A 10655-nucleotide genomic window follows, 5' to 3' on the forward strand; every position below is an offset into this window, starting at 1 on the left:
ATGTTTTGGACCAGACAAAATTCTCTCAAAATACAATAAGAAGAGAGCCTGGTCCCTAACCTTTTCTTATTTTAAAGTTAAGGGCAGGGGTTGCATTCCGGATGCAATTTGATTGGTCAAGCTATTGAACATTAAGCAAAATACACTTTATTTTTCTACTAAAAAACAGACAAAGCGAAAATAAAAGAATTGGCTGAACTGAAACTCAACAAAATGCTTAACCAAAGTATAGATAAATGAACTATGACTATTTAACTATTCCAGTATAGTAACTTCCTACAAACACACCCTTGGCAATGGCAAATTGAGTAAAATAGATTGTCTCACATACGATTCTAGCAGCAGGAAGAGAATCCCAGATTTCACTGGAAGAGAGAGAGGAATAAGAGCTTCCACATCCAGCTTCAAGATCCAACAACTGCACAAAGCTAAAACCAAAAATCCTGGCTCTGTGAATGGGAGCTTGGCACCACCCATTCAGGCTGCTTCTTTTGCTCCAACCAAAACAAAAATCCCCAAGCCCTCATAAGCTATTTACCTCATTGGCTTTGAGCAGACCACTCTTCCCTGTGTCTCAACCTTCCTCCATAAAAAAACCCAGACAAAATACACCTCTTAAAGCCATAGTATTGTCATAAATGATAGGTGCAAGAGAAAGTAATGAATATTACATTGATTTTGAGCCATCGTAGAATGTACATTTCAATTTGTATGCCCTGAAGTCTTAATGCCTTCTATGTGTAAAATAGTTAAAACAGAATAATCTACTATCATTTGATTACTTACACAAAATGCCTATGATCTAATTTAGCAAGTTTTCAAACAATGCAAGTAACAGGTTCTTTGATATATATTCTAAATCTTGTATCAGCTGCTTTTTGGCTCATTTCACGATCTAATTGATAAGTGTTTACATTCTGTGAACTTCTTTCTGTATCCCTTTTTAACTGACATTCAGCACGCAGGAGTAATTGTAGAGATTTGTTTTTTTTCACCTTTGACTCTTAACTACGGGCATTCTGATAATATGCAGAATTCCCTGAAGTGAACGAAAATTAATGTACCCAATTTGCAGTCATTTTCACTTGGGGGTTGGTTAATCAATGGTAAGCTCCTGGTTGGCAGTTTAATAATGCGACATATACTTCTGTCTATTTGAGTGTGCGTCTTCTATAGCCAACTGACAACTATTGTAAGGCCAATCTGGCAGCTAATTTAAGGTGGGTTGTGAATAATAATCCCCACTGATGCAAGCAATTAGTTAAAGCAACACTGTTGTCCCAAGTGAAAGCTCAGTCATTGGGGTAAAAAGTAAATGACATTTTCAGTGTGAAATCTCAGGGAATAAAAATTGCTGTTTCAGTCTGTGAAAGCTGCTACAGACCTACAATTAGTTTCTATCACAATGAATTATTTTTAGGTTGTGGTCATAAACAATACAACACTCTTCATATTGTCACACCAACTAATATTCACTAACTACATCTTGTTGATAATAATGGACAAAATATGAAAATTAATGTGTATTTAAGTAATAGGTATAAAAAGGATTTTTTCATAATTATTGACCAGTGGAACACTCAAAGATATTGAAATTGCAAGAAATTATCTCGGCAGTTATCCAAATAATAGAAGCAAATATGAAATGATGTTACATTTTTTTCATTTTATTCTCATTCATTGCTATAAAGTTCACTTATCTCACCTGTTTGGTTTTATGCAGTACTCCAGGAAGTGCCCCTATGTTCAAACCTGCAACAATGGCCATTGACAGTCACTCAAAAAGAGTTGTTGCTGGACCCATTGCCAAAGACAGAGATACTGGAAGAAAGAGCAATACCAGGGCTTCATGCAAAAAAGAAGCACTGAAAAAGAATTTGGAAAATAGCCTGCCATCTACAGCACAAGTACAAGGCCAGTTCGGCTTAAAGCCCTTTAGTCTGTTCACAAATAAAAGCAGCTCATATATCCACAAGGGTAGTATTTCATTTTCTTTCTCCAAAAAAGTTCCTGTGAAGCTAGAGTCATCAGCTTCAGTTTTCGATGATACCATTGAAGAAAAGCAAAGTGAGGACGAGCCTCAAAATTGCAAAGTGAAAGCTGAACCAGCAATGTTGGGGGTACCTGGAGGACAAAATAGCATGGCATGCACTGAAAATAATGAGCAAATGAAACAGTCTCAGATGGGCAGTGGCATTGGGAGCAATCCTTTTGCAAGGGTTAAAAAGCTGAAGGCACTGATGTTGAAGGAAAATAAGGACGAAGAAGGAAAGGAATATTATTGTTATACTCCTACACTTTGCAAAACCAAGACAAAGTTCCCTTTCTTATTATTCATGAAATCATCTGAGACAACAGATGCAGGCAAGCTGTCGGCCCACGATGAGAAAAACAAAGGGTTTCATACTGATAGCAGTAACTTCAAATGTCGTGAGATCGCTGAAATTGGAGATGGACAGAATGAGGTCAGAGATGCCAAGAAAATGGCCACACCACAACTAAATTATCTCACTTGTCAGCAGATACCCAATCAAGAGGATGGGAAAACATCAGATCAGGATACTTGCAAGATGAAAAATGAAGCATTGTCCATGTTTAGTGAGAAACAGACAGAACCTCAGTTGCGCAGGCTGGAAGCATCACACAGGCCAAAGCCAATAACTGGGCCCTTCCTTCATGTACTAAGTAGAGACGGATCAACAATACTTCAATGGCCATCAGAACTTCTATTGTTCACACAGACTGAGCCGTCCATCTCGTACAGCTGCAATCCATTGTATTTTGACTTTAAGCTGTCAAGAAACAAAAATCAAAAGAATGGGACCACAGAGCCAGAATCCAATATGGAGCATCAGCATAATGTAGCTGTTGCAATTGAAGAAGACAATGGAGCTGGCATAAGAGAAGCACAAAATATAAGTGTAGCAACTGAGGAAGATTTGAAGCAGAGAAAACTAATAGGATCGCACAAATCAAAGAAAAGGAAGCACCACCACAAAACTGACAAGAGATTGATGCAGAAACCTGAGAATGGCTATGTAGAAAATGTGATCAAAAAAGTAAGAGGGAAATGGTACAAACAGATTCTGAAAGAAAAGGATAAATACGCTCTGAAAATAACAGACCCGGAATCGCAGAGTACTGAAGAAGATTTGAAAGAGGAAAAATATTCCAGACTAACTCCAAAATGCTTTTTACAGGATAGGAATTGCAGCACAAATGAGGAATCGGAGCACATCAGCAGCAGTGTTATTAAAAAACCATCAGTTTCTCCTCTTGATTTAAGCAACAAGAAACAGAAGATTTCACCAGATAATTCTTTAAGTACTTCCAAAGAAATGTCTGAAAACCAAAAAATGTGCAAATTCAGACATGACAGCCTAAATTTGAACTGCAATGAGACCGGTAGCATCAAGGAACTCCACGGAGAGGACCATAAATTATCTTCACATTGTAGCTATGAAGATGACTCAGAAAGTAACAGAAGTAATTGCCGAAAATCCAGAAGCTATTCATCTTCCCATGGCTCATCAATTAGGTCATCTTCTGATACCTCAAGTGATCGCAGTAGGACTAGTAATAGTAGTAGAAATTATTCTGATAGATCAAGCGATTACAGTCATAGAAGTCAGTCTCGGTATTGCTCAAAAATGCATCAAAGGTCACATTGTAATCACAAATGTCATTCTAAGTGTAAAAAGAACAGGTTCAGCTATTCATCAGTGTCATCATTATCTTCTGATAATGACCATCACCATTGGAAAAGAAGTGTCAGCCGAAGCAGAAGCCGAGACAACACGCGTAGGACTCATTCATGTACAAAAGGCCGAATTCATGGCAGAAGCAGAAATTCTAGCAGTAGCCGACATCACAGCAGAAGTAGAAGCAGATATAGGAGCAGGTCAAGGCATAGTGGGAATAGACAAGAAAGTCCCATTAAAGATTACTCACGCAGCAGACATCCTAGCTTGAGGAGGTCATGTTCTAGAAACAAAGAACAGTGTAGGAAAGATACATCTAATGAGGGTAGACACAGAAGTTCCACATCTTTCTCAAAAGACAGAGTGTATCATATAAAATCATCCCTATGCTATCGTGACTGTCATGAGATACAAAGAGGAACAGAAAAATTCCATGGAACAATAAAAAATGAATATAAAATACAGAATCACAGCTCGATGTCACCCAGCTTATTCCAGAAGAATTATACCATTGGTTGCTCCATTCTAAATTTGAAGGAAATGATTAAAGATGAAAAAGAACCTCAGGTAACACAGCACCTGTTAGAAAAACTGCAATGTAACAAAATTGAAGAGGGGAAAAATACAGCAGGAAACTTAACCTCAGCGTCGACTCCACTAGATTTAAACCTGAACGATCCTGCACAAGGTTATGGCAGCCCCAGACTTCCTCCCTCCGTGGATAATATGACATTGTTGTCTGTATTTGGAAAGTTAGCTGCAATAGAAAAGGTAGTTGAGAAAAATGATGATACAAGCAAAAACATTAGCACTGACAAAGCAGATGAGCCTGAAAACTCAAAATGGTCTGAAAATGAAACAGCATCGACGACAAACCAGGAACAGAGCCTTCTTATGAAAGAAGTATATGAGGATAAAACAGACATAGAAGAAGGATCAATGAACAGTCTAATAAAAACTGCTGAGGACGAACAGATAGGCCCAACTATATATCAAGTCCAGCCTGCTGAAGAAGATGTGAGCCCAGTCCCTAAAACTATGTCCAATGTTGTTTCCTGTGTTACTGATGATTTCGACAATAGTTCAATGGTGGTCAAAGAGAAACATTCCCAAATGACTTTTTATGATTCTAGTGATACAAATTCTGTTCCACTGGGAGACGTTACCTTTGATTATAACAACACTAACTCGGAGAATGTTGACAAAGTGGATCCTCCATTCATGGAAACTGCTAAATCAAACTCAACCGCTTTGGCAAGCCAGCCTATAACCTTTACACCAGACGAAATGGAGAAATACAGCAAATTGCAATTACAAGCACAGCAACATATCCAGCAACAGTTTCTCGCCAAACAGGTTAAGACATTCCCATCATCTGCATCGCTTACTTTCTCTCCAGTGCCAGCATTTCAGCCTGTTTCCATTCAGCAGCCGTCCGCTGCTGCTGCTACAGTTACCACTGTTCACCACACTCTCCTCCAACATCACGCTGCGGCTACTCTTACAGCTGCTCACCAGCAAGCGATGACACAGCTTCACCATATCACCCAGCCGCATATCACACCCCTTACCTTCTCTCCAATCACTCATTCTATTTTTCCTGCTCACCCCACCACATTCCTAGCTGGCCACCCACTGCATTTCATCCCTGCAGCGGCAATCCACCCAGCCCAGCTGGCACTTCACCCACTGCCACACACTACTCTCTGTCCGACTCTATTTGCCCCTCACCCAGTTGCAGCAGCAGCTGCTGCTTCAGCTATTCATTTTCACCCTTTGCTTCATCCTCTGTTCCCAGGACATGATCTGCAACATCGGTCTCCTCCAAACACCTGAGAGAAACTATTCAGAAGTTAATAAGTTGTTAAGGCCAGTTTTAAATACCTTGGTTTCTTCATGGTAGTGGCAAAAAGTGGCTAAAAAAGATATACTGCAAGTGACTTTGGTCTTCCTGAGCTGAGGTATTTCATGTGGGTTCTTGTCAGACTTGCTTTTAATTAAATTCTTAGCTGGTGGCAACTCAATGCCCTGTGCATTATATATGCTTTTGATGTCCTAGATCCCATCTGCCTTAGTATTAACAATAACTATGTGAAAGTATCATGGTATTTTTCAGATGGTCTTCTCAAATTTTCCCTTAGGATAGAGCAGCCTTTTGTTAGAATACTTGAGTCAATGATCATCTTCACAATTTTAAATGCTTCAAATCCAATGTATGGATTCATGTCACAATTTCCATATAACTATTCTCCAGATATGCTCTTTCTGAGTTAACTTGAATGTATTACATTTGTATTTTATGCTGTTAATAGCTCTTTAGACTTTTGGTTGACTTGAAAAATGTAATCTTCAAAGCATTTGTTTTTGTGTAAAAATAAAGCAGAGTGCAGTGTAAGTGGATAGAATTGCACTGAATACAGTAATGCAGTGCTGCGTTATTAGGTTTTTTCCATACAAAATGGGAATATAGTTCTAAATAATGCAATAATATTTTTCCATAATATATTTGGTTCTATCAACTAATGATATTGTACATAATGTAGTTCTTAATGTAAATAAAGTCAATGCAGTAGAGCATTACTTTAGAAATAAAAACCTGTACGATATTCTCCCAACCAGGAATATTATCTTTTTATTTCATGTATTGTACATTTGTCTTGAAATTTGTTAGGGTTTACAAAGTGTCTGTATGATACTGTGTGCTGAAGATTAATGATTGTTATATGGCAGGAGTTGGAAATAAATTGTGGCAAAATTGACTGGAATTAAGTTATTACGTTTTAAGTAAATTGTAAAGGAAAACAACTTTGGGCTCCAGTCTAAACTTAACTATTGTATAGAATGAACTAAACTGTGAAGATCTTACCTTCCACTAAGATACAGATTCTGTGGTTTTAAAAGATTGCCTGTACTGTAAGGCATATTTCATAAAGCACAGTGTGGACACAACAGTAACTCCATTCATTTTATTGAGAGACTGTTGAGTAAATCATAGGCTGTCAGAACAGTGGCAGGCCTGATATTACAAGGAGGAATAAAGAGTATATTAGTACACGTTGTCAGCAGAATGGAGTATTTAAGCTGCAAATGCTGATGTACTCTTACAAAAGATTCAATCATGTAGAACCCACAAACCCTGTTGAGTTTTGGCACCAATTATAGCCCCAGTCACCAGACAGTCTCTTTTGTGATAAACACTTCAAAGTACATTCAAGCAAAAGGTCACTTAGCATGTAAGAAACTCCTGACAAATTAGTACCTGGGTTTGCTTCTTTTATGTAAATTGCAGTTACAGGAAAGATTTTTCTTCCTTTTCTCCAGTTTTCTCTCTTTACCTCATGTGGACAATGGGGTAATGAGAGCAACAGCAGCTCAAAGTAATCAATCATTCTTTGCATGTGGTTAGATTAATATCAGCAAACTGTTCAGCGTTGGATAGCAACATAGGCAAATTCAGTCCTGGTCAGCCTCACCATTCAGCAATATGTTGAGGAGGTTCCTGTTCACATTTTCTAGGAAACATTAGAATTGTTTTATTTTTCTGATTTTTTTTCTATTTTAAAATCTGTAGTGAAAGCACGTGCGCTTGTATAAATATAACACCAAGTGCTTAATGAAATATTATGATACTGTATCATCTAAGGTGGCTCACTGTTATACTAACTATGCCTTTGGTCTCTGCACTCCATGCATAGAACTAATAAATAATAATAATATATCAAAGAACTGTGCCTGTGACATTGAAAAAAGATAGAGCCAAAAAGCACATTTAATTCTTTGTGCTCCTGAGATGCTGCTTGGCCTGCTGTGTTCATCCAGCCTCACATTTTATTATCTTGGAATCTCCAGCATCTGCAGTTCCCATTATCTTTAATTCTTTACAATTGGTTTTAATGATTCAAGTACATTTATTATATTATCCTTCTGCTCCATGGTTATCCTACAGCTTTTTATCACAATAAACACAAGCAACTAGACCGTATCAATGAATGGAAGTATAATGGATTTGCAGAAGTTGATCTCACAGCCTATCAAACACGTGCTTGAATTTCATACATTGCATCAATGCTTTAACATCAACTAGACAGCCTTAACTAGGGTTCACATATACAAAGTATCCATACTCAGTAAAAACTATTTTAACTCACTAAGTGCTCATCCTACAATAAAATAGATATAATTTGAATATTGGTTCTCATACTATGGGTGAAATTAATGCCTCCTCCCACTACTTGGAGGGAGGTATAGAAATGGGAGAAGCATTTGATTTGGTGAGATATTGCAGGGTTACATACCCTACTATCTCCTCACCTCCACCAGGTTAAATACAGGATGGAAGGATGGGCCTAGCCAACCAGAAATCCTTAAGTGGATTATTATAGCCCACTCAAAGGTTTCAACCCATCACTGCTAGTATATAAGCTATGATAGATGGCGACTTGCCAAATGGGGAAATGGATAAGCGGTTCAGACTTTTGGTGAAGGGCCTTCATCCAAGGGCTCTCTGATTGAGGGGGCTGACCTGCGAAAAGATGGTCCACTGCCTTTTCCTCTGAGTTCCCTGTCACACACTCTCCAACCAACTGCTGATTCCCTCCTTATGATCGCCACGTCACCCTCACTCAGTTGTGGCCTGGAGCCTTCAGTGATCTGCCTCTCCCTGGGTACATTCCTCTGATATCATCGCCAGCAATACAGAATTATCAAATTCTGGTTGCACAATAGTTCTCTGAGGTCCAGGGTTTTCATCACTAATGTTCTAGAGATCCGACAAAGGTCAGTAAAATTTCTGCTAAACATTTTTTTTTGTTGGACCTTGCCCAACAGAGACAAAATGGGATGACAACCCACCGCCAAGATTAAATTACACACTATGCAATTCAGGGACATCAAGGCTGATTGTGATTATCCCATAATTGGTCAACTCAGCAATTATTAAGATTCAATTCTGTGACTTGTGTGGCTCAATAACTCACCATTCACCACTTACATTCACTAGAAAGCAGCTATCACTGGAAAGGTGAGCATTTGATGCTTGTCTTTAGTTGCCCTTGAACCATTTGACTCTCTAGGTCATTGCAAAGAGTTGTTAACAGTTAACCACGTTACTGGGAGTCTGGAGCCAAATATATGTAAGCCAGGTGAGGACAGCAGATTTCTGTCCCTCAAAGGCATTTGTGAAGTCGATAGGCTTTTATGATGATTGGCATACTGTCACTACTAGACTAGCTTTTTAATTCCAGATTTTATTGAATTCAACTTTCACCATCTGCTGTAGCAGGATTTGAACCCATATCTCCTGAACATTAGCCTGAGGCTCTGGATTAATAGTCCATCGACATTACTATTATGCCCCTGCTTTGATTGATTATTGCTGTTCAGTTTAAATATTGAACTTATTTTGTGATCTTATCTGAGACAAATGCCTATTATTATTAAGTTTAATTTATTAAACTGTCAGCAAGAACAAGTGCATAACCATGTTGCCAATTAGAACAAATTAAAAGTAACTGATATTCAAAGCTTCTTAAGACCTTTTTAAAAATAAATAAATAAATCCCATGTAAACAGAAGAACAGCAAATACAGATCATTTTTTGCTCTCAGCATATCTACTACGTGCACCCAGGAATAACACTGTCAAAGCAGTTTGTATGTAATAGACTCAATGTGGAATAGGCACAATCATCTTCAAAAAGGTAGGTTTGTTTTAGTTTGCACAGTTGCTTATTTCAGAACATTAGTAGTTCCAACTGAATTTAACATTTTCAAAAGGCAGTCTGCATGCAAAGCATGATATCTTCTGACCTTTTCTTGACATTACTGTGCTTGTCTTAAGGCCTCCGGTGTCACCAAAAAGCATCTGGTGTAGCTATTACATTAATCCTGACCTTCTATATGTCCTTCAATGAAACCTCTTTCTGTTAACAGCAGTGACAGCATGAAATGAAAGAATGAGGGAAAACTTAAGATCTCAATTGGTCTTTGAATGGGTTCATTTTACATGACATTCCCAAACAGAATGAAGGACACAGGTGTGCACTGACCCAGCAAAATAGCATTTGTCACAGAAACGCAGCCTTGTATTTGTAAGACAGCTTGTAAACTAACTCAGAACTCAAAAGAAAATTGCACAAATGTCATGTGAAGCTGGTCAGCCATAATGACATCGTCTCATGTGACATTTGTGCTAATTCCTTTTGAGATTTGACATTGTTAATTAGCTGTCTTACAGTACAAATACAAAGTTGCAATTCTGTGACAAATGTCTTTTAGCTAGGTCATAGTGCATCTATGTCCTTCATTCTGTGTAGATAATGTCTTGTCACATAAACCCATTTATAGGTCAACTTAGATCATAAAGTTTTCATCTGTCTTTCAGTTAATGCAGACACTACTGGTACTCTACAGTTATAACATTATCTTCTGAAAGGAAATTCATGTTTTAACAATTTATTCGACTTCTTTGAGGAAGTAACATGTGCTGTGGATAAAGATGAACCGGTGGATTTCCAGAAAGTATTTGAGAAGGTGAGACATCAAAGGTTTTCACAGAAAATAAAAGTTCAAGGCACAGGAGTAACATGGGAAACAGACCCATCGGCCCAATTCATCCATGCCAACCAGATATCTTAAATTAATCTAGTCCCATTTGCCAGCATTTGGCCTATATCCCTTTAAACCCTTCCTACTCCAATCCATCCAGATACCTTTTAAATGTTGTAAATGTACCAGCCTCCACCACTTCCTTTGTCAGCTCATTCCATACGCATACAGTGCCCATGTGAAAAAGTTGCCACTCAGATCCCTTTTCAATGGTCCCCCTCTTGCCTTGAACCTATGCCTTCTAATTTTGGGCTCCCCTACCCTGGGAAAAAGACCTTGGCTCTTCACCCTATCCATACTCCTCATGATCTTATAGACCTGTACATGATCACTGCTCAGCTTCTGACAC

General features: G+C 38.3%; 1 protein-coding gene across 5 annotated transcripts in view; it reads left to right on the forward strand.

Moving 5' to 3' along the window:
- The window catches only part of LOC125446424 (G patch domain-containing protein 8), a 563528-nt gene extending 557068 nt beyond the window's left edge, over positions 1 to 6460 (forward strand). For all 5 annotated transcript variants that reach the window (XM_048519990.2, XM_048520008.2, XM_048520023.2 and 2 more), the window contains one exon: positions 1724 to 6460. In XM_048519990.2, the coding sequence (XP_048375947.1) occupies positions 1724 to 5537 (3814 nt within the window). In that variant the 3' untranslated portion in view covers positions 5538 to 6460. The remainder of the gene's footprint in view (positions 1 to 1723) is intronic.
- Positions 6461 to 10655: the final 4195 nt, after the last annotated feature.

Source organism: Stegostoma tigrinum, chromosome 2 (assembly GCF_030684315.1).
Source record: "Stegostoma tigrinum isolate sSteTig4 chromosome 2, sSteTig4.hap1, whole genome shotgun sequence".
NCBI lineage: Eukaryota > Metazoa > Chordata > Chondrichthyes > Orectolobiformes > Stegostomatidae > Stegostoma > Stegostoma tigrinum.